The sequence below is a fragment of the Amphiura filiformis genome, chromosome 10 (assembly GCF_039555335.1).
Source record: "Amphiura filiformis chromosome 10, Afil_fr2py, whole genome shotgun sequence".
NCBI lineage: Eukaryota > Metazoa > Echinodermata > Ophiuroidea > Amphilepidida > Amphiuridae > Amphiura > Amphiura filiformis.
The window spans coordinates 39,678,562-39,705,558 of record NC_092637.1 but is presented as its reverse complement, the minus strand read 5'-3'; the positions used below and the strand labels follow the sequence as shown (position 1 = coordinate 39,705,558).

At 39.0% G+C, this 26,997-nt stretch overlaps 1 protein-coding gene across 2 annotated transcripts in view; it reads right to left on the bottom strand.

Moving 5' to 3' along the window:
• Positions 1–26,997, bottom strand: part of LOC140162837 (hyalin-like) — a 101,202-nt gene that overhangs the window by 51,114 nt on the left and 23,091 nt on the right. For both annotated transcript variants that reach the window (XM_072186149.1, XM_072186148.1), the window contains exons 5-26: positions 26,334–26,486; positions 25,081–25,278; positions 24,422–24,543; positions 23,583–23,790; positions 22,434–22,622; positions 21,458–21,595; positions 20,419–20,540; positions 19,352–19,550; positions 18,241–18,477; positions 17,745–17,990; positions 16,110–16,361; positions 15,200–15,448; positions 14,584–14,865; positions 13,404–13,655; positions 12,374–12,637; positions 11,780–12,028; positions 10,646–10,894; positions 9,877–10,128; positions 8,905–9,156; positions 7,829–8,071; positions 6,074–6,319; positions 4,555–4,806 (exon numbers count right to left, since the gene is read on the bottom strand). In XM_072186149.1, the coding sequence (XP_072042250.1) occupies positions 4,555–4,806; positions 6,074–6,319; positions 7,829–8,071; positions 8,905–9,156; positions 9,877–10,128; positions 10,646–10,894; positions 11,780–12,028; positions 12,374–12,637; positions 13,404–13,655; positions 14,584–14,865; positions 15,200–15,448; positions 16,110–16,361; positions 17,745–17,990; positions 18,241–18,477; positions 19,352–19,550; positions 20,419–20,540; positions 21,458–21,595; positions 22,434–22,622; positions 23,583–23,790; positions 24,422–24,543; positions 25,081–25,278; positions 26,334–26,486 (4,854 nt within the window). The remainder of the gene's footprint in view (positions 1–4,554; positions 4,807–6,073; positions 6,320–7,828; positions 8,072–8,904; positions 9,157–9,876; positions 10,129–10,645; positions 10,895–11,779; positions 12,029–12,373; positions 12,638–13,403; positions 13,656–14,583; positions 14,866–15,199; positions 15,449–16,109; positions 16,362–17,744; positions 17,991–18,240; positions 18,478–19,351; positions 19,551–20,418; positions 20,541–21,457; positions 21,596–22,433; positions 22,623–23,582; positions 23,791–24,421; positions 24,544–25,080; positions 25,279–26,333; positions 26,487–26,997) is intronic.

Genomic DNA, 26,997 nt, shown 5'->3' with positions numbered 1-26,997 from the left:
TTTTGATGGTAAATTTCAAACTTTTTTATATCAATCATCATATCCGTGGGCACGTGGTACTGTATTTTGAAAGCCATCCGAGTTTCCATTTTGACAAACGGATAACAGCAAAAATAGTTTTAACATTGTCATCTATGGAAGAAAAATCACAAAACTGCCTTTTTCTCAAGAAAAAAAATTGGGACTCGAAAATAAATTTTCTTCAAAATCGTTTTATAAGATCTTTATATATGCTTAATAACTTAAAAAAAAAAAAAAAAAAAAAAAAAAATTCAAAGCTGATACTCCATGTAAATGATTCCCCCGAACCCAAACCCTAACCCTAATGCTACTCATAACCCTAATCCTAACCCTGACCCTAATTTCGTGTACAAGTAGGCCTACATGATAAAGAAATAAACAAACTATATTGGAATATTGGACACTTTGACAATAATAGCCTCATACACCCAACTCCGCCTGCTGCTTTCACTTCACTCTTTAATCCCTGTTATGGAACTGTGACAGAAGATTGATATACAGCCTCTCAGAGCGTCCGAACTTTTGTGTCACGTGACCCTGCCTTATATGGGCGCATCCAGATATTTTTGGCCCACCCCCTAAAGAAGACATGGGAAAATCTTAATCTTTTTTAAGATCTGACCTCGTAAACAATGAGGTCAGATCATAGCCAGCAGTAGTGCATAGAGTATCATGCCTACGGATTTCATCACAGTCTTACCTTAGCACGCTGGTAAGCAGCGTTTGAGATGGTGTTAATCGATAGTCGATAACCGATAATCAATGATCAATCAGCTATGAATATTTAATTGGATTCTAAAAATAATGATCACGGACTCTCATGTTCAAATGTGTGTGTGTGGGTTTGGGGGGGGTGTATACCCCCCCTCGCATGTTGGTGCTAGCAATTGCTGAGGACGGCTTTTATTACCCTAAAGAAGACATGGGAAAACGCAAACTTATTGGGAATCCCATGTCTTCTTTAGGGTAGGTGCCGTTAATTTCTGGAATAGCCGACGGTCTGCCCCCACCCCCAACTTCATAATCAGAAGCTTTTCCCACCACGCTAGTAGATGCCATTGTAAAGTAGTGCTAGAGTTGGTGCGGTGGGGGAGAATAAATAATTACAGATAGTCGATAACCGATAATCAATGATCAATCAGTTAAAAACGTTCAGTTAAACCCAAACACGCAAATGATGATCAAGGAATCGCTAAGGATGATTTGCTTCTGGGTAGTGGGGGGAAGGGGTAGGTGGGTGAGGCGGAATCGATAGTCGATAATAGATTATTGACTATCGATTATCGATTATCGATGATTAATTATCCATAATCAATCATTAGTTTATTCATATTCATTGTTGAAAAATGTATAGGCCTCCGCAACCGACAAAACTAGGAATCGCTAAGGATGATCTCCTTCTGGGCATGGGGGGAGGTGAGGGGGAGATTGATAATCGATAATTGATTATTGATTATCAATTATCGATAATCAATTATCATTTATCGATAATCAATCATTAATTTATCCATATTCATTGTTGAAACATGTATAGGCCTCCGCAACCGACAAAACTAGGAATCGCTAAGGATGATCTCCTTCTGGGCATGGGGGGTGAATGGGAATTGATAATCGATAATTGATTATTGATTATCGATTATCGATAACCAATTATCATTTATCGATAATCAATCATTAATTTATCCATATTCATTGTTGAAAAATGTATAGGCCTCCGCAACCGACAAAACTAGGAATTGCTAAGGATGATCTCCTGGGGGGGGTGGGGGGGGGGAATTGATAATCGATAATTGATTATTGATTATCGATTACCGATAATCAATTATCGATTATTGATAATCAATCAATAGTTTATCCATTTTCAATGTTTGAAAATGTATAGGCCTACACAAACGCCAAAACGGGATATCTGCATTAATTTGGAAAAATGATTTTCTCCAAAGTGCTATAAAAGCACACTCTTTGATCATTTCTATGCACATCGTATCTCTTGCAACCTGAAGGAACGAAATTTGTTTCCGTTTTGAATTTCAACAACTTAAAAATGACATTTTTCGTAAAATGAGGCTCAAATATTTTGTTCTGAATTGGAAAATCTCTCTTGGTATAAAATGAAAACTATTACGGATTTTGATGGTAAATTTCAAACTTTTTATATCAATCATCATATCCGTGGGCACGTGGTACTGTATTTTGAAAGCCATCCGAGTTTCCATTTTGACAAACGGATAACAGCAAAAATAGTTTTAACATTGTCATCTATGGAAGAAAAATCACAAAACTGCCTTTTTCTCAAGAAAAAAATTGGGACTCGAAAATAAATTTTCTTCAAAATCGTTTTATAAGATCTTTATATATGCTTAATAACTTAAAAAAAAAAAAAAAAAAAAAAAAAAAAAAATTCAAAGCTGATACTCCATGTAAATGATTCCCCCGAACCCAAACCCTAACCCTAATGCTACTCATAACCCTAATCCTAACCCTGACCCTAATTTCGTGTACAAGTAGGCCTACATGATAAAGAAATAAACAAACTATATTGGAATATTGGACACTTTGACAATAATAGCCTCATACACCCAACTCCGCCTGCTGCTTTCACTTCACTCTTTAATCCCTGTTATGGAACTGTGACAGAAGATTGATATACAGCCTCTCAGAGCGTCCGAACTTTTGTGTCACGTGACCCTGCCTTATATGGGCGCATCCAGATATTTTTGGCCCACCCCTAAAGAAGACATGGGAAAATCTTAATCTTTTTAAGATCTGACCTCGTAAACAATGAGGTCAGATCATAGCCAGCAGTAGTGCATAGAGTATCATGCCTACGGATTTCATCACAGTCTTACCTTAGCACGCTGGTAAGCAGCGTTTGAGATGGTGTTAATCGATAGTCGATAACCGATAATCAATGATCAATCAGCTATGAATATTTAATTGGATTCTAAAAATAATGATCACGGACTCTCATGTTCAAATGTGTGTGTGTGTGGGTTTGGGGGTGTATACCCCCCTCGCATGTTGGTGCTAGCAATTGCTGAGGACGAAGTTTTTCTAAAGAAGACATGGGAAAACGCAAACTTATTGGGAATCCCATGTCTTCTTTAGGGTAGGTGCCGTTAATTTCTGGAATAGCCCATTCATTGCACGCTTTTATCTCACCAAATCTCTCACTTGAACAGTAAATCGACATTATACATGTATACATAATTTAAGGAATAACGGTGAAATATTTGACCATTCCGAATAGCGCGTAATTACAAGTGGACTGATGACCCGGACTGATGACTAACAGGCTTTTGCATTTAAATCATACCAGGTCAACAAGCTGAATGCATTTATACACCCCAAAACAACAACCACAACAACAACAACAACAACAAAACCAAAAACATTTGAATTGGGCCATTGTGTTATAAGTTTATGGTTATTCATTCCGGATTTATGATGACTGTAACTTTTTCTCGATCAATATGGCGATCAGATATTTGATCAAAGGAGAATAGTCCGGTCAACAGACATGTCCCTAAATCACCCCACTTTTACCCAAAACTGGAGTTTTTGTATCCTGTATTTTACTCATTTAACCTATCATATAATTATTGGGGCTGAACGAATTTTAATTTGTCTAAGTGTTTATACCTACTTGACAAAATCCGCAACAATTCCATCAGACAGAGTCTCAACATCACTAGCTCCATCAATGATGTTATCTGCCGGAGACGTTTGAAATGGGCTGAGCACATCTTCAGGATGCCTCTACATCGGCTTCCCCATGAAGCTTACATTAATGACTTCAGCAAGAAAAGACCACCAGGTCGTCCACCAACCAGATGGAAGGACCAAATTCAGAGGGACTTGGGAATGACCCCACATGAAGCAAAGACACAAGCAACAGACATAACTGAATGGAGAACTTATTTACGTGGCAGAGCGCAAAGGGCCACACCTGCCTGCGCATATAAGTCAAGTCAAGTAAGTCAAGTGTTTATAGTGGGTTAACCCAGTTTGTTTTCTACTAGAGTCTTATAATGCACATTTTGGGTCACATATCAAAAAGACTTAGAATTCCAATACTCTTGATAATACGAGCACATGTGAAGACCTGAGCACAAGAAGACCGTAAGTCCACCTGGCCCCTCTACATGTATACACTAAAGTTGCGTATAGTTTCGTATAGTTTGGTAATGTTTTATACATGTTCAGGGGCCAAAACAAATCTTTCACCACCTTTCATGAAGTTTTCACCCTGGAACATGTATTAAACATTACAAAACTATACGAAACTATACGCAACTTTAGTGTATACATGTTGAGGGGCCAAGTGGACTTACGATCTTCTTTCGCTCAGGTCTTCACATGTGCTCGTATGAAACCATACGTAACTTTAGTGTATACATGTTGAGGGGCCAAGTGGACTTACGGTCTTCTTGCGCTCAGGTCTTCATGTGAAGACAGCCAATGTGGCCAATGTGAATACAGCATGTAATAAAATCCAAACATGCTCCTTTAATTTGAGTCAATTTAAATTACCTGTATCAATGGCAACGGTAAAGGTACAAACTGCCTCATGGCCAGCCCCGTTCGTGAATTCGTAGGTCACTGGATGTGTGCCAACTTGGAATGCCTGGCCTGAATGATGGGATTGTGAGAAGAGGGTCACATCTCCAAGAGGATCATACGCGGTCGGTTCTATCCACGTCACTGGCTTGTTAGCGGTTCCTAATTCTACAGTATCCGTGATGTCATTTGGACAACTGGTAATTTCGATAGATGATATGTTCACTAGTGTTGTGAAAAATACAAAATAAAGATGAGGAAAGTCGCTGAGTACAGTGCATTAGTCAAGATAATCGCACGAGACTATGGAGTTATGTGAGAAAAATGTTAATTTTCCATGCTAACGATGTAAAACATAAGGGATACAGGAAAAATAAACCAACATAAGTCAACTTTTACTCATACTAATGAATTCTTGTTGGTACCAATATGTAGCTAAACTGATTGCTCTAACCTTCTAGTATTATTTTAAGCTAAATTTTTTTAAACCATTTAGCCGAGTCATCAGGTGGTTTTACCATGCACCCAGATGTTTTATTTTTCTATCCTATTTCTTCGCAGTCCTTAAGTCCCTAGTACACAAATTTTGTTGTTCCCAAAACAAAATATTGTCCCATGAGTGGGGGAAAGGTCATTGAACTTTACATGGGGTCAAATCTCAAACGTTATCAAATTGTGTCGAAAACATTACTAATGTATTCAGAAAATGTATAGTTTTACCTATTTAGGATGTACCGTTCTTGAGTTATTACCAGAAAGGTCAAAGGTCAACTGTTAACCTCTAAAAGGTCAACATTTTAAACTTGCTCCGAATTGGATGAAAATGGTGTCAAAATCTTCGTTTTAATAAATGATCTTAAATATTGCTACTTAGCAATATGTAGGATGTTTCGATGCCTAGATTTCGCATCAAAATAGGTCAATGACCATAGAAACCCATTGACCTTGACATGTTTTGGTGCGTCCATACTAACTACCAATTGTGTCAAACCTTGTATGTAGTAGGGGTGAGCGAACTCCTTATTTAGGGCCCTCCTTATACACCAAGCATTGTAAAATCCCATTCTATCAATAGTCAATTACTTCATTCACATCTTTACAACATATGATGTAATCTGGGAAATTCCCAAGAATAATTATAAACATTAACCTTTCTCATTACATTACTTCCTGTGGGGCAACATGATGTCATATTCACTTTACAATCCTGGGGGTTTTCCCAATTGTGCAACACAATGAACATTCTTGAAAAGGGAATTCCAAACAATCCAAAATTAGAAATGATTCAGTTTGTTTTTGATCAACTTGATAAATGAGAGGGAATGTCCTAAAATGTATCATGAAATAGATGTTACTTGTAAACAAAGATAAATAATCAATTTGAATTACTCAGGGCACATCACAGCAGGTCATACGCACCCACCCACACCCTCATACATACACCTAAACTTATAATGAAGTCCTGAGCACAACACATTTTTTTTTATCTCACCTCGTATAATAGTGATAGTAAACCTACAAACTGCCCTATTATTGTTGACATCAGTAAATGCATAGTTCACTCCAGTCCCACCAATAGAAAACCGAGATCCCGGCGTATGAGATTGGGTTTGGGTGTAGTTGGAGTAATCAGTCGCTGTTGGTTCAGACCAAGTCACGATAGTACCTGCTGTGTGCGATGTTGCTATGCGCTCTATATCAGACGGACATTGGAATATGGCAGGAGGTTTCGTGTCCTCTGTTAAATGAGATGGGTATATAATGTTATTAAAAAATTGGGTGTGTCCCCATAAGACCAGAAAATGCTTTGCTGTTTTAAAACTGGCCAATTTTGTGCCTATTTTTGCATTTTTCTCAAAAATTATTGCGCATTGGTGACAAGTAAGATATGTACTATGTATGTTATAGGGGCAAGGACTGCAACGACTGCACTAAAAATTCAGCAACTCAAGGCATGTAGTTGATTTATTGATCAAATATTGGTTTTCCCTCATATTTGACTGTAACTCCACATCTTTTGTCTGTGTTGAAATTAAATATCCAGTGCAGTAGTTGTAGTCCTTGCCCCTATAACATACATATCTTACTTGTCACCAATGCTATAATTTTTGAGAAAAATGCAAAAATAGGCACAAAATTGGGCAGGGGTGTAGCACCCCTTATTGTTGTGAATGTGACAACGAATGACCACACATCATAAAGCAGATGTTTCCGATTGGCCTTGGAATATTCCTGATAACAGTCTGCAAAGCAGATCCAAGTGAAAGCATCTGTGGTGATGACATAGGTCAATTCCATTTGTACTACTGAATTCAACTTAGGAACTATGAAGTGACTGAAGTTGACGTGTAATTTATAATAATGTTAAATACTAAAATAATTAATGCGATTTCATTGGTTCCTAGCCATATGAAATACAGTATACGCACGCTCCCACAAAGTGCGTATCATGGGCAAAACTATATAGGATTTACATCCTAATTTTCAATTTCAGACAATTTCAGCCCCAAATTAAGGTGAATTTTGGTATTGGTATTTACCGGGCCAGTGCGCACGCAAAAGGGAAGATGCAATTCTGGTTGATCTATTTCCAGTATAAGGAGCATTTTTGACGTTTCCTTTTCTTAGAAATTTATATATAAAGGCACCGTTATTCTCTTAGACTTCGCAATTATGTTTTGGGACACATAGCCCAGATTCATGTAATAGGATGCCGAGATCCATAATGACGCTGGTATTTTTTGAGTGAACATTCACATCAGGCAATTTTTCTTCGCAAAACACTTTCAGCCATCAACATCTATGGGTTTAGAATAATTATTGAACAATGGATCACACCCTAAGCTTCTATTATAAGACCCTTTCCTTCTGATTTCCTTCCTTACCAGCAATGCGAGGCAAAGGCGCTTTGCCTCGCTTGCCTCACCCCACCTAGGTGCAATGGGAAGCTGTTAGGGGTAGTCACAGTCGTTGTACTGATGGACCCTGCGTCACTTGTAGGCGGCAAACATGGTTCCGACGTATTCTAATGACGGCGGAATAAATGTAAAGCGCCTTGAGGCTTTTTACGGCATAAAGCGCTATATAAATATCTACATTTAAATATCTACATTTATTAACATGTGCCTTCTAGCACAGTGTGTTTTATCGCACCTTATAATGGCCTCGTCCTCTCCATCACAGCCGAGAAGGGGTGGGGTCAACTTTCCCCTGAAACTTGTCGGTTAATAGAATTCTGATATCTTACCAGTTAATATTGTAACATTAAAGGAGCAGCTAGCCACAGCGTAGGTTGACGTGTCGAAGTAAACGTACGACACCACCGTTTTTCCTGCTGAAAAGTAGGCTCCCGGGGAATGAGATTGGTGCAGAAGACGTGCTGAACTAAAGTCAGGATTTAATGTTGGTTCAGTCCATTTTACCTTTGTGCCGTAGTCTCCGAGTTCTATCGTTCGTCTTTTGTTTGTCGGACAATTTTGTACAACTGGGGCTGAATAAAAAAGATAAGAGTTTGTAAGAGAATCGGTTTCATAAACAGATCAACCGATGGGCTAATGGTGACAGCGATAATAAGAAGAGAGTCCGTGAGTTATTTGGAATGCTCTGCAACTTTCATTAATGAGACACATAAGGAGAAAGCGCAATTCAGTATCTGGTGGAAGCGACCCCTGCTTAAACAAAAAATGAGCCTTTTACATTTGCCATAAACGTACTGGAGGATGGTCCATGATGGCAAGTGGTGTACATGTTAGTATTAGACTTGTCTGAGGAAAATGGACCTCTGGTTTCCCTGGTTACGGCACTGTCATGACCGTGGTCTTGACAAAAAGCACCTGATTTATACGCTTTTTTACGACATGGCATAACTGGGTATTAACAGCAGAGACAAATAAATCATTTAGAAGCTGCTGACGAGGATGCACCAAAAAAGCGATTAACCTCCCTGCTAGAGCTGGCCCTCGATCTAATGGCTGGAATTTGGGCAGGTAGAGAAGTCCATAACTGGGCTGTAGATGGAAGAAATGATCTTTCATGGCTGACAAGGTTTGATCTTGGGACTTCCACTGCTAGGTCGTGGGATCTCACAGACCGTCACAACCTGGGGTCATGGACATGGATGTCTGGCATCAGCTAGCATGACAACTCAGGGGCCTCCTTTTTTCACTTTTTCCAGATCGATAATAATTATGTAGTATACCAAGCAAAATGTACATCCATGCACGGATCTGTGTAACATACTCGAATTATGATTAATATTCACAATTCACTACTAATTATTTTAAAATAAGACTATTTTAATTTTTACTTTCTGTTGGTACTTACGTCCAGTTATCTTAACATTAAATGAACATTCAGCCATGTTTCCAGCCGGGTCAGTAAACTGATACCGCACTGTGGATTGTCCCAGAGGGAATCTAGATCCTGGACCTCCGCGGGCACCGGTAACTGTGGTAGTGACATTACCGGACATATCCCAAGCTGTGGGCACGTGCCACGAAATCATCTTGCCGTTTCGCGGAGCCGTTGTATTTATGTGGTTTGGGCATTGTGATATAATTGGTGGTGTCGTGTCAACTAAAAATGAAACAATAACAGATATTTGGATTTATACAAGAACGTGTCGACGGTGTTTTCTCAACTAAAAGTGAAATAATGTCAAGCACGCATTTAAAAGAGCAGTATGAGCAGTGTCATAAACCATGGTAGCTCTGTACAGATATTTACCTCCAGTTTTTAAGTATTTGTGACCATCCATCTCAAACCGTTCGTAAAGTCGGCAAATTTGATTTCGAGTTACAGTGAAAATGTGCATGAAGGTTGTATTCATATTTACCTAATGTTTGTCCTACATGTTTGTCATTTTAGTGTCAGTCAAACGCCAATCTTTAATCTTATTGTTGAAGAGGATAATAAGCTTATACTTATGTATATAGTTAGTAAATAGCTCTAGTCTTTGTTTGCTTTTGCCAAATCCTGTTCAAGTGGTGGGTGAACTAACAATCAACAATGAGAGGACATTCCTGAACCTCGTTGACTTGGGAATAATTTTAAGTGACCGCCAATTATGACAATTTGATATGTAATACCAGCGATGTGGAAATAAAGAAATAATGTAACACCAAAATAATGTACTCCTTTTACTGAAGGAGCAAAGTTTAACAAGCCATAACTTGTAAAGCTTATGACATATATTTTCTAAACACGGGAGAAAACAAAATTGACCAGGGCCGACTTTACGAGCGTTTCGACGTGGACGGTCACATTTGGATATAAGAATAGTAAACGATTAACTACCTGTATCGATACGAATGCTAAATTCACATTTGGCCATATTGCGAGATGCATCAATATACAAGTACGTCACGACATGAGTTCCGCTAATAAATGTATCGCCAGGCTTATGAGTTCGTAGCACCCTATTCACCACATTAGATGGGTCTGAAGCATTAGGCTCTGTCCACTGTATTGGCGTACCCGGTGATCCTAGTTCGACGCGTGTGGTGATGTTAGATGGGCAGTTGTCTATCTTTGGTGGACGGGTATCCACTGAGAAACACAAACGAAATAGCAGAAAGTAGAAGAATAAAACATTACCATTACATTCCTTGCGACATTCCTCTACAAACAAGGGAACACTGGGTTCCTTAAAGTGTATAAAAGATTTCTTAACATACAATACCGATTCCTAGTTGTTGCCGCCCCAGAGGTACACTGCTGCCCAGCTACTTCATTGGTACTCTGCAGTACCTGTGTGGGTACTCTAGAGTACACGCATTCACACTACTGGATTGTACTGGTACTCTAGAGTAGCCATGAAGTAGCTGGGCAGCAATAGGAATCTGCTAGTGTATTATTAAAAAGAAAATGTAAAGACATTATTTTAAGTTTTCTCTTATGTTACCACCAAACACAGCATACCATACGCACCCCACGCACCCCTATACTAAAACAGACTCTCTCTCTCTACTGTTACCAATACACAAAACACACCCTTACATCCATGTACCCACCCCATACACGTCACATCCACCCTTCCCAAAATAATTGGACCACGTTACATTACCTTCCTGTACGTTGACCTCAAATCGACACGTAGCTGCAGTATGAGCAGCGTCTACAAATGTGTACGTAACCACAGTCGTGTTAACCTGGAAAACTGTGCCCGGTGAGTGCGACGATGTCATTGTTACCTGTCCTGATAGATCTGAAGCTGTCGGAGCCAACCAGGTCACAGATGGCAATGGATCATCTAGCTCGTGTTCTTCAAAGATGGGACTTGGGCAATTATGCACCGTTGGAGGAGTTGTGTCGACTACAATTGCATAAGGAAAGAAGAAAGTCAGAAACTTGTTGAATTGTTGGCACGCGTACGCCGGTATCGAGGATGTTATATAATACTTAGATCGGGACTGAAAATGTTCATTGCAGTCATCATTATAGAATATCATTCTATTGTATATCTATGTCAATACTACTACTAAATTTAGTAGTGAGAGGACATTAGTAGTGAGAGGAAATACGATGCCATTTGAAAGTTATTTACAATAAACAACAAAAACAACCATTGCCTTAAAAAGAAGTACGTAAATTCGTTTTTCATGGCGCTGGAAATCTTTGTAGCTTTTGAACAGAATTATGTAGTAGTCTAAGGGGTATTAAAGTATATCCCATTTGGGATTCTTGTTACCACTATGTGACGTGTCATGTCAAAAGGAGACACTTTTGGGCAGGATCATAAATGGAGAAATCGCCAAAAATCTGTCCGGGGATGATATTTTCACAATTTGGGTTTGTTGCGAATTTGTGATGTTATTGATGTTAAAAATACTGTCTGATAGTGTCAAACCGGAATATAAATGTCATCTTGTATTTTTTGAGACATTTTTCAATGTAACTCCTACTCCCACCATTGTTAATAATATTTTTAAAGGCCGATATCTCAAAATGCACTTTTATAATACCATAACTTACGAACTCAATATCTTCACTTAGGAATGTTTCATTGGGGAAAACGGCGTTGTGGAGCAAAATATCTCTATAATTAAGATATTATGTAAAAACCTCAAAATTGATAACCTGCCCAAAAGTGTCACATATATTCGTTTCTTTGGTATTAACCAATAGACAACAATAAAGTAGATGATTGATTAGGGATCAAAGAGCTGCATAAACAGAAAACTATAGATGAGATTATTACCTTCCGTTGCATTAACGTAAAATTCACACGTGCTGTTATTTCCTGCAACGTCAGTAAATAGATAGTATACTCGTGTTAAGCCAATCAAGAATTCCGCTCCAGGTATGTGACTCCTTGTTGTTTTAATCCCGCCTAAGACATCGAATGCAACTGGTTCTATCCACTCACAAGTAGTCGAATTATTACCCAATTCGATTTCGACGGTCTGATTTTTTGGGCATAAACTAACTTCTGGTGGTTTTGTATCCTCTTCAAAAGAAAAACAATAAAATAAGTCTGTTACAACCCTTGATAAATGATGATGTCGCAGCCCTATTCACGCAACATTTCTTTTTCCAACAAAGAGTGGCGTACCCTCAAAACAGGTTCATTCAGGGGAGTCTAATCCAAACGCCACGGCAACAGAGATGGACACTACGGCCTGTGCGCATTGCTCTGGCAAGACGCTGTCTATCTGAAGGGTTCTATATTTCCCCTAGCTCATGGACATAATGAATGAAAGTGAACGTGTACTAATAGACAAATTTTTATCACTTTATAGGACGTACACGCGTCAACTGATTTACAGATGGTTGAAATGAACTAATAATATACCTGGTGTTCCAGTAACTGTGAATCGGCAATAAGCTACCTGGCCAGCCCCATCAACAAAGGCATTCACCACATTTGATTGACCAACTCCAAAAATATCTCCTGAAAAATGCGACTGCCATGCGATGGATACGTTTCCAGACCCGCTATTAGCAACAAGTTCGGGCCACGTCACTCTGGTGCCGTATGTTCCAATTTCAACACTGACATTTATGTTTGCCGGGCAATTGGAAACGTGTAAGCCTTGCGTTGGTGCAGTGGTGGTATCTGGTGTAGCCATGGTAAAATGTTAGAATGAATAGAAAGGTGGTAGATGGAGAAAACAAATTATAATTTTAATTGTTTCGCGTGGAAGGATGCCATTCATTAAAGTTACAGCAAACCCGTATTTCCTTATTTGTGTACATACCACAAGCAAGAATGTGGAGTTCGCTGACACTGCTTATGCGCATTTGAGGGGCCCTGTGTCAAGGGCGTAGCCCGTTTTCTTGGTGGGGGGGGGGGGGGGCAAAATTTAAATTTAAAAAAATCGGCGCAAATACGAAAAATAGTTTCCAATTGCATCATTTTTATCCGGTATTATCTGTGGAATATAATACATTTGTAGAAAGACTGTACATGTCAAGTCTTCAAGCTTTCATCCATGATCATGATCGGGGTCAGTTTTGGTGGAAAACAGGCTCTTCCGATTGCCTCTTTCATATTTTTGTCAGGTGGGCACTTTTTTCTTTCATGGCTGGAGCAATAATTGCTCCAGCCATTACATGTAGAGATTGGCTACTACAGGGCTGACCGGGGACCCCATGAGAAAGTGTTAAATTTAGCATGAAACTGTCATAGAGGTACGTAACATCAACCAAAATTTTGGATTTGTTTACAAGAATCTTTCAATTATCTGTTTATTGACAATCCTGATGAACTTGTGGGTCTTGTTGCATTATGTTGATAACAAAACAACCCATGTGATCCCACCCTCCTCTCCCAAACGGACACACTATCGTATATTTGTTGAGTCAATAGCACAGATAAATACCTGAAAGAGTCACAGTAAACACACATGATGCAATGTTGTCACTCCCATCTCTAAACTCATACGTCACTGTCGTAGTGCCGAGCGGAAATACCGTACGGGGATGGTGTGACTGAATGACATTCACCGTGCCACCGGCATCGATCGCAAAAGGTTCAATCCAGTATACGGTAAAAAGGGATCCAGATCCACGACCTGCAGCGTCTTGGGTGATATTGGAATGACATTGGTATACCACTGGTGGCATAGTGTCCACTGGAAAACAATGATAGGACCATATTGTTTAAATGATAAACTCGTTCTACCAAACAGTGCCCCAGCATAAGACCGTATGCTATAAACCGTTACATTCGATCACTTTTATTTATAATTTATAACTTCAGCTGAAGATTATATCATGAAAACTACACTACTACACTAAAGAAAACAATAAGTAGAACCTAATTTAATATGTATGTAAAACACAGAATTTTCAATAAGACATCTTTATACAGTATAAGCAATAATAGGGTATTCTGTTGTATGTTTCAATGATCATGATAATGGCAATATCGTATTCAGAACATTTTACACCTCTTCTGCAGTGGATCTTCTGCGAAGAATAAAATACTGCATACATTAAAACATAAATGAACTTTTTGGAGGGCACGGTGGCTCAGTGGTTACAGCCTTGGACTCATAATCCGAGAGCTTGCTCGACGTGCGTGGGTTCGATTCTCCGTCCCACCACCGTGTTGCGCCCTTGGGCAAGGCGCTTTGCCTCGCTTGCCTCACCCCACCCAGGTGCAATGGGAAGCTGTTAGGGGTAGTCACAGTCGTTTTACTGATGGACCCTGCGCCATTGTAGGCTGCAAACGTGGTTCCGACATATTCTAATGACGGCGGAATAAATGTAAAGCGCTTTGAGGCTGTTTACGGCATAAAGCGCTATATAAATATCTACATTTATTTATTTATTTATTTTTTGTGGGCAGTATATTCGATGGACCTAATACAGTGTTATACGCAAACGAAATCCAAAGAGGAGTAGATATAAATTTTAAAAGACAACATTTTGCCCAGGGTGTTTTTGTGTAAGAATATTGATTATGTGTTATTTTCGCAAGACATTTTGCATGTTTTAAAACATTATTTTGATTGGTTGTACTCAATAGGACGGATAGAAAGAAAATAATACCAGTACCTGATGTTCCAATCACGTCGAACGAGCAAGTCAAAAGTTGTCTATAGACATCAGCGAATATATAGGTAACAGTAGTCCTGCCAACAGGGAACGAATATCCAGATGTGTGCGTCTGTGCAAGAAGTGTACCATTTCCAGTAGGACTAGTTACCCATGGTTCTAACCAATTGACAGGAGTTCCCTTGGTTCCAAGCTCCACATTTGTTGGGATGTTATTTGGGCAGTTCATAACCGCTGATTGATCTCCTGAAGCTGGTGGAACGTTGCTTTGTCCTGAGCCACCTGAAGTAAGAAGGAACTTATCAGTTTGGACATTATCTTCTTACCTCCATCTATCATGCCCAGGATAACTTACATGTTAACCACAGCATTAATTTTATATTTTTAGTTTTTAATATGAATATTTTTACATCTCTTTTGTAGTCAATATCCGTTAAAAAGAGTAGTTATTTTAAATGAGTAAATGAGTACGTCTGAATGTTCAGTATAATAATATAGTGCTTGTACGCTTGTAGACAAGATAGAGTTAAACAGATCCTCTAAACAAAGACACCATTTTGACCTGCACAGACATGATAGCTATACTTAATCAGCAAAGTCTGGAAAAGAAGCATACCTACAATCACGTTGACAGTAAAGTTGCAATAAGCATGGTTGGAATACCCATCCATATAATCATACACAACCTGTGTCGATCCTACGCTAAACGAGGTCCCTGGTGTTGCGGTGCTGCTGACTAAGGTCACATTAGATATGTCAGAGGCAGACGGTTCATTCCAAGACACGGGGACTGTCGCGGCTGCGTTATTCACGGGAAAGTAGATATCGTATGGGCATCGGGTGATGGTCGGTGGAGTAGAGTCGACTATGAATCATCAAGAAAATCAGTAAATACCATGTTATTGATGATGGAAAATGGTATATCTTTGTAATAAAATCCTGAATAGATATCAAAAACTGCACGACCCTGTTGATGAAAAGCCTGTATGAAAACTGACCTAGCGGAATATTATTGGTTGATTTGTATCATGAATAGTGTAACAATATATGAGTGAAAATCAAGGTCAAGGTTCAAGGTTGTCTCAGTAATCGATACGGCAAGCCGTAGCAAGTGACAACTATATTGAATAGGTTGACATTATTAACATTCACATGTGTAAAATATTCACAGTAAAAATGAAAATTGACGTAAATTGGTATATCACATATAAACAATATCAAGTAAACTATCCGGAACGGTATAACAAGTGAAATGGCAGCCATGTGGGTGGAAATTTCTAGTCGTCAGAGGGACAGGTCTTTGGTTCGATTCCACAACCATTCATACCTGTCACCTGTTTCATTGTATTATTGTACGAATTGCCCCGTGGAGGCCTCCTTGTGAACATGGTGAACAGAATTTTATTTAAATGAGAATGAGAGACGTAGTACTCGATAGGGTCAATTAGTAGCCTAATTTAGGAGCCCTGGGTAAGAACCAATGTAGGAGTCGTACTGATAATAGCTTTATCAGTACAAAGCCTCACCTGGTATACCGTTGATGTCAAAAGTGCATCCTGCAATCAAATTTGCCGCATTAATAAACAGGTACGTCACACGTGTTGTGCCCTCATTGATCGAGATCCCTGGGGAGTGGCTACTGGTAAGTAGCGTAGTGATTCCTGTATCATCCACAGCCCAAGGTTCCATCCAAAACACAGGCTTGCTCATACTACCAACTTCTACTGTCACGTTCATGTCACGTGGACAGGTATAGATTACTGGAGGTGTAACATCAACTAAAATAAACAAACATGTTATTGAATATTAAAGTTTTTCTCTATCTCTTGATCATATTGTTAGCTAATTGTTTTGTGTCGACATATTATTTAAAGTTGCGAAGGCAATCGGCCCATATCTTCATCTGCTGAATTGAGCATCGCCATTACTGTAGCGTATACGAGATGCCTGGAACCTATGTGTGTATGCAAGCTTACAAGCTGAATTCAGTATTTTGCAGTAGCGGCTAAACATTGCCGTTTTATTCTTATTGCTGATATCAACAGAGAAATCATCGAAGTTTTTGTAAGGTTGAGTGGCAATGGCTAACTGACATTCCTCATAAATCATGTGAACTATACGATCTTTAGCAGCTTGTTTGTTGAAAGGGATTCAATCATGTTTCACCGTTGTTCATCACCGATTAACAACTCGCGTCCGGCGCGTCTGTGTGGTTTTACCTCGCTCGGGCAGATAAAGATGTCCTCGCGAAGTAAACCACGCAGACGACGAGGCCGCATCGTTGTTAAACGGTCATGAACAACAGTGAAACATGATTGAATCCTTAATTCATCTTACTCCGCAATTGCGCAACTCGTCGCATTTCCAAATTAAAATATGCGTTTAACTCTATTGCGATACCGCACGCAGTATTTTGCTGTACGATACAGTGCGGCAACGCAACGCAAAGCAATTGTGACGTAGTATGAACGGGCCTTTATCAAGCACTCGCAGGCGGTACGTTTCTGCATAGAATGACATTTGAATATTTGATACAAAAACTAATAGCCATATTAACAGGTGATCTATCGATACCGTCATTCACCTTTTCGGTAAATCCCATAAGCCTTTGCGAGTACACCTGAGACCTCGTCATTTGACGTCACGCCGATCTGCGCCGATGCGCGCATAGTTTATCGAACATCGTTACTGCGCATTGCAAGTCGGTGTGACGTCAAATGACGAATTATCAGGTGTACTCGCAAAGGCTTATGGGATTTACCGAAAAGTGAATTGCCTGAATACAAAAGTCATTGTGATAAGGCGCGATACGCGATATACGTTTATTGTAGCCACTCAAAACTCGAATCAAGTCCCAGTGCGGCTTTTACATACTTGTACTTCATGTTTCTTATTTATGTTTTATTTTTTAACAAGAATATAAAGAATATATGCCTATGCCATGATTGTTATTGTTCATAAAAGACAATAAGACATTCCATTCTTTTACTAGAAACCATTACTTGCAAGATTTAATTGAAGGGTTTCCTTATTAACGGTTTCTATATCTAAGTAATAACATTGAAACTGATACATGGTGATATATTTTCAGTTTCCATTAAAAGGAATATCTAATTATTTTCCCAAAAAAGGACAATAGTCAAAATTAATAAGGTTCTTACTTTCCGAACAAATGGCATAAACGGGTGGCTGTGTGCTGTTGCAACCTTCAACTCGCCATCCATTCAATCCACATTTCAATATCGACGATTCTGAACCAGTACAGTCTACATCAGCTAGAACGAACTCTCCAGAACCTGGGCCATACCGATCTCCAGAATTCGGGTCCGGGCTTGGGCCAGGGCCAGTACTGTCATAGTCATAAGAGCTGTAGTAATAACTGCCACGGCCGTAATAATTAGGCCTCTCTGTAACGAAACGATTGTTACTAATAGGAGCGATAGCATTCACTAGTAAGGATATAGAAGCCAAAAAGAAGCAAAAGCGAGACTAAGACAAAGACAAAAAAAGCAGAAAAAATAATTTGTGTGGTTGCCGTTTTAACTCGATCGACCCCAAGAAAACATGCAGTCACATTATTTTCGACCCGATATTTATGCACTTAAGCTGCTGTTCATACGTTCTCCAAACTACGAACGGAATGTTTCCATTACAAACCTGTAATTCCTGGTGCACCTGTTGCCGGGACCCGTCCCGGGACACCTGTGCCTGTTTCGATAAGTCTGGCAAAACCGAGCTGACGACAAACAACGCCCCCGTCGAAAACATCCCATCCTCTGCCACAGATTAAGCCCCACGCTCCTCTATGGTAGACTTCTACACGCCCTCTGGTTACAAATGTAATATCTTTGCGTCGCAAGCCGTCGTTGACGAGTCTAAGGTCACCTTCTCTTGCTGTTGAAAATCAATGGAAAAGAAAATGTAAATTTAATACATCCGGGTCATCTTAGTGAAAGATTACCTTGTGTTTTAAAGCTTTAGACAAAAAATTACCCCATCGTCAATCCCCCCCGGGCGTCAATCCTAAAACCGAACTTAATCCTAATAATAATGCCACGTTGCCGTGTTCCTACAGGAAGATCATCGTCAGCTAGCTGGAATGCAACTTTACAGCTGGTTCATCGTGGACGGTCCCATCATTATGATTTTATCTCTTTGCTATTAAAAGATACCGACTGAGGAAAAAAGATTCGGAAAGTTGAGTAGGAAGAGGAAGAGAATTCTGCTCATCTCAAACTTTTTGGATTGTAAGCAGTTCGGTTCGACTGCCTGATCAGGAAATACTGCCGAGTCAAGCAGCATGTTGCCTGCGCTGGCAACACAGGCTTTGGTAACCCTTCCGAATTTGACAGACTAAGGACTAAATTGTTCATGGTGATTTTATAAAAGATCGGTGGAAATTTCACTTTGACACACAAGTTGACAATTTTTCACCGGGCGAAAACAAATTCCACCGTGAGGAAAATAATTTAAATAACAAAAAAAATTCTCACGGATTTTTAAAAATTTGATTCAAATATGCAAATTACCTTTATTTTAACTAAAATTGATGAAAAAATGCTACTGGTTGTACATGCATTGATAATTTTATATATTTTACCTACTTCTTTACTCTAAACCAAGAAATAATGGTATATTAAAAGATGCTCTCTTTGAGCATTGTATTGTGGGACACCCTGTTGCTGCCTGACTCGGCAGTATATCCTGATCAGGCAATCGGACTGGACTGGTAAGGCTTTCATAAAAACATGTTATCCTTAAAACCTACCAACATGACATAATACACCAGCTTGTACTGGATAATTACAACCATTCTTTTCCCATCCCGGGTGAGGGCACTCCGCTAGGTTGCTTTCCGATCCAGTGCAGTTCAGTCCACCTAACCAAAGTGGACCGTTGATAGATTCATGTATTCTGGCTCTGTTTCGAACTTCACCTTCACCTGAGAATCCAAGGTACTTGCACACCTGGAGGTAAGAATTAAAATTGTCAAAATTTGACAAAAAGGATAAACTTTTCAGTGAAAAATGCAACAATGTATACTTTGATCAGATCACCCCGTAATCGGCGGGAATTATTAGGCTTTTACCACTACGCCAAAAAGTAGACCGACGTTATGAGTGATATAGTTGATCTGCTGGTGTATGTTTTGCGTGTTAAAGAAAGTAGACGAATTATAGCACTCCAATTAATGATTGTCATACTTCTGGCGAGATGTCACAAGACAATTCTCCAAATATTGATATTAATCCGCGATGTTACAAGGCCAGCCGATTACGAGCTGATCAAACTATACCACCATTCAAATGATCCCGAAAAGATCATTTTAAGGGCGGTGGGGGGGTCGAGGGTAGGGACACCTTTCGCATGGACACGAATATATTTAGGAAAAAAGGTCCACTATAGACATTGTGACAAAGGTTTGGTAATTATATACTTGATATATGCAGGCATGGATATGCTCTTAATATCTTTCCACTTCAGTGATATTACTTCTAATGAAAAAAAAAAGAAAAGAAAAATAACCAGTAGTTCAAAATCTCAAGACATTAAAAACAAAACAAAAAACATACTACCGATGGACAGAATAATTACAGTTTATTAGTAATTTGCACCTTAAAATTCTCCATGAATGTGAGCAAATTAGTGTACAAAATGTAAATTTCGCGGATCGTTCTGGAAGGAAATCACCGGGACGATCTTCGCTATGACCAAGGTTAGTACACAAATAGTAAATTTATTTACAAAAAAACACCACTTGTTCATGTTTGTTACAGAAACTCGCCCTCACAAACACTGCACATATTCCAAAACCCTAACAATTATTATACATACCACACTGACTTCGTTGATATCCCAATTATTAGGACATATACTTCCCCATCTTCCGTTATGATATATCTCAACATTTCCCTCGCGGTTAGTTGGGCCTCCTGCCAGACGTAATTTGTTGGAAGCTGAGAAAAGGGAGAGAGGGAAAAACAAAATAAAAATAATTCTTCAAAACTTGAAATGTAGCGATTTCTAAGCCAATGAATTGTATACGTCTACGTGTACGCCCGCGTGTACGCCAAGTAAATAAATTAAAAACAGTCACAGGAGAGTGAATTGAACTGATTTAACCGTCGTTAGCGCCATTTCCTGTATGATATCGCAATATTTCAGGTAATGTCTCCGACCATTTGAATATTATTTAAGTAAATCATTGTGCATACAAAGTAGACATCGTTTTCTACGATGTGATCTAGCGTCCATTTTTGGTGTTCTCACATGCAGACATTTTTAAACGGTTATTTGACGTGAAGTATTTGTTTATTTGATACAATATATCAACACTTGTTTTAAGTCCGTAATTGCTGTTATTCAGACGTAATTAGTCTTCATCAATATGAAACTTTCACCAAAGTAAGCCCATGACAATTCAAAGGTTTGTCTCTCGAACATTTAGCAAAAAAGCTATGTATGTGATGCGATAAAGCAAAATCAGTCAGAACTCGGAAAAAAAGAAACTCAGTTTAATATGAGATAGTAAAGAGCATTAATAAAGCTGTATTTGGCAGAAAAGCACATTGAAATTGAACAACCAGTTCCAAATATATGAGCAATTAAAGAGTTTCCAAAACAATAGGAAACATAAGAAAATATTGCCTTTGTTTGGCTGATTTTGCTTGATCGAATCACATATGACATTCTTTCCTTTTTTTTCAGTAAACAAATTAAGCTCCACGACACGAGGGATGTTTTAAAGTTGTGGTTGCAAGACCACTTTTTCAATCCCTAACAAAAGACAGGTGATCAATATGCACACAATACAGAAAAAGTAATTATAGTCAATATCTTCAACGTCTAAATAACCTCAGTCTAATTTTCTTACCTTCTAAACAACCAAGAGCCACGTAATTGCCATTGTTACACTGTCTAGTCTGAGCCCAGTAGTTCACATTACATTCTCCAAGATTAATTTCATTACCGGTACAGCTAGGACTGCTAAACCATGCTCCAGACGCACCGTCTATAGTTACAGATATGATAAACATTGTATACTACCATTTAAACTATTTGGAAAAAAAATGTTCCCTTTTGTGGTAAATTGCTTCCAATTCCGCCTACTTTCTTTTCCTTAACATTCTATTAAATCTATATAAGTGATATACTCACATGTAGTACGCGAGTCCTATTTTTTTTGCTAATTAGGAGACCGGCAGAAAAGCTAAGTCAAAAGGTTTTACTAAATATTTTTTGGGTGAATGCCAGCCTAATGACACGTGTATACTCTCTCTGATATTGGAATTTAGTATGCGGGGGGGGGATGGGTGTGAGATCGGTAGGGTCTCGTAGGGTGTGTGTACGGGGGTATCTGTGATGGGGTTGTGCGTGGGGTGGGGGCTTATGAGGGGAGATATATGGGTGTGACATGGGTAGGGTGTGTGCAGGGGTAAATTGTATCTGTGATGGGGTTGTGCGTGGGGTGGGGATTATGGGGAGATATATGGGTGTGACATGGGTAGGGTGTGTACGGGGGGTAAATCGTATCTGTGATGGGGTTGTGCGTGGGGTGGGGGATTATGGGAGGAGATATATGGGTGTGACATGGGTAGGGTGTGTACGGGGGTAAATTGTATCTGTGGTGGGGTTGTGCGTGGGGTGGGGGATTATGGGGGAGATATATGGGTGTGACATGGGTAGGGGTGTGTACGGGGGTAAATTGTATCTGTGATGGGGTTGTGCGTGGGGTGGGGGATTATGGGAGGAGATATATGGGTGACATGGGTAGGGTGTGTACGGGGGTAAATCGTATCTGTGATGGGGGTTGTGCGTGGGGTGGGTGGATGCATAATATTACTACCAACCTGGCGCCGGTGCTCCAGATTCGAGTCCAACAGAATTATATCCAAGATGTCTACAGGCAATTAATGTGTCTACGTCACTCCATCCATCGCTACACACGCTACCCCATTGGCCATTGTGAAATATTTCTAGGCGACCATCAGAATGTGTGTCACTGGTTCCACCCACAAGACGAATATCACCATCATGTGCTATTTGGAGGAAAAATAGGTAAATTCAACGCACGTGATTTTGCATGTGTCTTCTTTGCTCGTCGAGTTTTAGTAAATATGTTTTAATGTATGAACAAATATCACCCTTAAAGGAAGTCTTCGGCAATCACATCAGTATGCCTTAGAAAGATAAGTATCAAGCACGAATCACGTGGTTTTATTTAAAACAAACTCATAGTGACAAAAAAATGAATAAAACAGTCGGCTCTCAACACGCGATATTCAACATTTTCGCGCGCTAAATTGTCCAGTGGAACGACGTCCCATTAATACAATGAAGGCTGACGAAAATTGAGCACAAATAACTAATACGTCATTGCATTTAGACAATTTCAGCGCGGGAATTTTGAATATTGCGTGTTGAGAGCCGACAGTTTTTATTCCTTTTTATGGTCACAATATGAGTTTGTTTGAAATAAAACCATGTGATTCGTGCTTGATTATTATTTTTATAACATAAAAGGCATAATGTTATGATTGCCGGGGACTCCCCGTAACATGTGTAACGAGACACAATCCCTACGTACTTTTCCCCAATCAAAATGATGATTTGAAAGCACATAATAATTATTATAATATCGCAGATATCATTAACAGAAGAACCTACATTATTTTCTTTATAAGGCATAACGTCTTATTTAGTCCTATAGTGCTATCGGTGCCCCGATGGCTCTTTCTTTCGTACCCTGAACATTTGCATAGCGTTTTCATTTGAACTATAACACTCTGCCAATATCAATTATAACGCTTGTTGCAATATTACATCACCAGGTTATGATGGAAGGAACCATCGGTACTTCACTGGGCACCGATAGAGCTATATGACGGGGTGCCTAATGGTGTCTTTAACGGTACACAGGTCTACTTAAATTATCGCAAGCATCGTTCTTCCAAACATTAAGAGAAACTAGAAGCATACCTTTCAGTACGTAAACTTACTTAGAAGACAAATAACACCAGCAAGCTCAGACTGCTTACAAGTGCCAACGACACCCCATCCGTCGTGATCGCATTCTGCAAGAGTTTTTTCATTGCCTCTACAGTCCATATCGTCCAACCATATTCTTCCAGTTCGACTACCTTGACCATAGCTAGAATCTTTTGTTACGTTAAGAGCCCCTGGGAATCCCTTTTGCCGACAGGCAACCTGGAAAATGTAGAATATCAAGGAAGATGTTAGCTGAAGACTTTACATACCATCAGATCATTCATAATTTAGCTACAAGTTAAACCCCCTTAAACTAATCCTAACCCTATTGTTTGATGTGACCATTTATTAGTTTTTTAACAAAACATTATAATGTTCAGTTCTAGACTTGAATAATACCAAAAGCTGTCACACTAATAAACGGTATATACACATATATTTTGTTTCTATATCAAATTAGTCATCTTTCTCTATTTTTTTGTGGTAATTTCAATTCTATAAACTTTACATTTGTGTGCAAATTGAGGGCGCTATTTACATATATTTTAAATTTAAATTAGCTAAATAATATGAGTTATACCTTACATTTCATGATATTTTTTTTTTTAAATTCCCTTGTCATTTGTTAGTCTATTTACTGATATTCTAATATCATTTTACAAGTGTCTACCCCTTGTAAAGATGCAAACAAAATTTTAGATCATTGTTCAACTTTTTTTTTAAATGACTCAGTTTTACATACCATCAAACAACCGTGATTCCCAACCCTAGAACCGGTCTGGAAGAAGGTAAAAGCCAATCTGCCCGTGAATTATTTTCAAAAGTGGCCTGCAATGAATACCATCCTTACCTTGCCTTCCGCTATATCCCAATGGTCGTGGCAAATGCCTCCCCATTCACCGTCAAAATAAACTTCTACTGTTCCTTCGTTGGAACCTCCGCCGATGAGACGAATCTGTGCGGCTCCGAAAACTAAATTCACAACAACAAAACATATATAATATATAGTAGACCTTCAGTACGATTCATCATTCCCTAAAACATGGCGTGCGGCGGCGTCTAGAGAATGTATGCTTCGATTCTTACCAGAAGCACCTTCCGTCGGCAACGCGCCCAACCGAGCATTTCCTCCTCTTAATATTTATATTAAACATGATGCTTACGGGATATGTGAGATAGTGAATAGTATGCATGAAGTGAATCATGAGAGTGTATAAAGAGAAAGTTAAAAGTTTAACCCTTATGCAGAGTTAAAATCCTGGTGTGAGTAAGAAAAATTACACACGTGTTAAAAGAGCAGATAAAATTTCTATGGTCACTTTTTATCCTGCTTTCGAACTAAATAATTATAAACCCATTTCAACGTTGTTTGACATTTGGGAAACATTTGGTAAATTATCTTATCAAAATTATTTAGGGCGATTGTGGCCGCGTACAGGAACCACGTTACCGATAGAATAGAAGAAACATGGATTATTTTATCTTTGGTCCTATTATACTTTCACCTACTTAATCTGCATTTTACTGCGGCAATGCCATTATTACATGTTCCAGAAGACTCTGTTGGATGATCCCAGAAGTACCCCCATCCGGCGTGACTGCACTCCGTCAAAGATTCCTCGTTGCCAGAACACGCAACATTGCCCATCACTGGTGTCTCTCCTGATCTAGAATTTGAGATCGAGGTGTTGTAAACCAATTCGGCATCTGTAAACAGACAGTTGGATAGAATGAAAAAATGCGAAATGTGCGATTCGTCTGACATTAAAAGGGCGCAGCCATTAATGTTCTCGAGCAAAACGATTACTGAACTAGTTCCTTGTTCCTGCTACAAATGAATAAAATATCGACCGTATCCGATTAAAATAGCGTAGACTATAATGTATAATAGTACACGTGTTTGCTACACTATGATCATAAACGTTTATGTCCAGTCACAGGTCTATCAGCATTAAGCACAAGTCCGGTGTTTCTGGGTACCCATGCTAATCCAGGGTTCCTGAATGTAACCACTACCGGGACTATGTTTTTAAGTAAAGATTAATCTCTGAAGGCAGAGGAACAATTTGATGCAAATTGTATGAAGATCGGAGCAACCTTTGACCCCATAAGTCCTAAAATATAGGTCAAATGTTAATGCATTCCTTATTATGAGCAGAGGAATAATTTGATTTGATTTTGAGTGAAATCGAAGCAGGTTGAATCTTTTACCATAGAACCGATATAATCGGCCATTTTGAATTTCATTTTAGGGTCAACAACGATGATGAACCATGTATTTGAATTCAGCGCCCTCAAATCACCCTAAATATGTTGTTTTTTTTTTTTAACATGGAATATTGTATAAATATTGAGCCGTCTAGTAGCCAGGGCACTGTGATTACAGATTTGATATCCCTAGCTGGACTAGAAGAGACTGATATATGATATTCCTAGCAAGAGTCATTTTTGGATGTGATGCCCTAGTGGGAGTCCTAAGACTAGCGCCGAGTCTCACCATTTTTCGGATCGAGCATGGGTACCCCGCCAGAATCCAAGTACCCCCCCAATTTCTACAGACCAATTGTGGCTGAAAAGAGGCCTTTTCTCACCATGCTCACTGACGCATTCGATGACACTCACTGCCGATTTTATTTCGCAAATCGTTATGTTTTGATTAATATTGTCCTCCATACTACATGCACAGTTAGAACGGCTGAGGTATGGGTTATGGCTAAGGATAGGGAAGAATGAGTTTTAGCAGTTCAGTTTGATATACTTACCGGTATATTTCATTTGACGACAGAGAACATTAGCATCAATGCTGTCCCAGTCATCGGCACACACGGAGCCCCATCTACCATTGACAAAGACTTCAACCACTCCTTCGTAGTCGTCTTGAGTGGCGTTTGGCCACAATCTGACTGGATTTGTAGCTACGAAAAAACATAGTTGCATTGGTTAAGGGTGGGGTATGAACGTTTGGACAGTATTTATTGTGGGACATTAGAGCACGTTAGACATATCGAATTGCATTCTGAATACGAAGAATGTCCTTCTGATATCAAATAATTGTGATTTTTTGAAATTCGCAATGTAATACACATTTTATGGCAAATCATTAAAAATTGATATTTTTGATATTTAACAGTACTTGAAGTAAAATTTATAAATCTGATGATTTATACTTAAAGTGTGTGTAGGTGGGATGAAAAGCCGACGATCAATTGAAAATTTTGACCTTTCGTATTGCAGATATGGATTTTTGTTCCCAAAACACCAAAAAATTAGGTCTTTTTGGGAAAAAAATCCATATCTTCAATATGAAAGGTAAAAATTTTCAATTGATCGTCGGGTTTTCCTCTCAGCTACATACATGTTAAGAATATATCATTAGATTTATTAAATTTACTTCGAGGACTGTTATATATCAAAAATTTGAAAAAT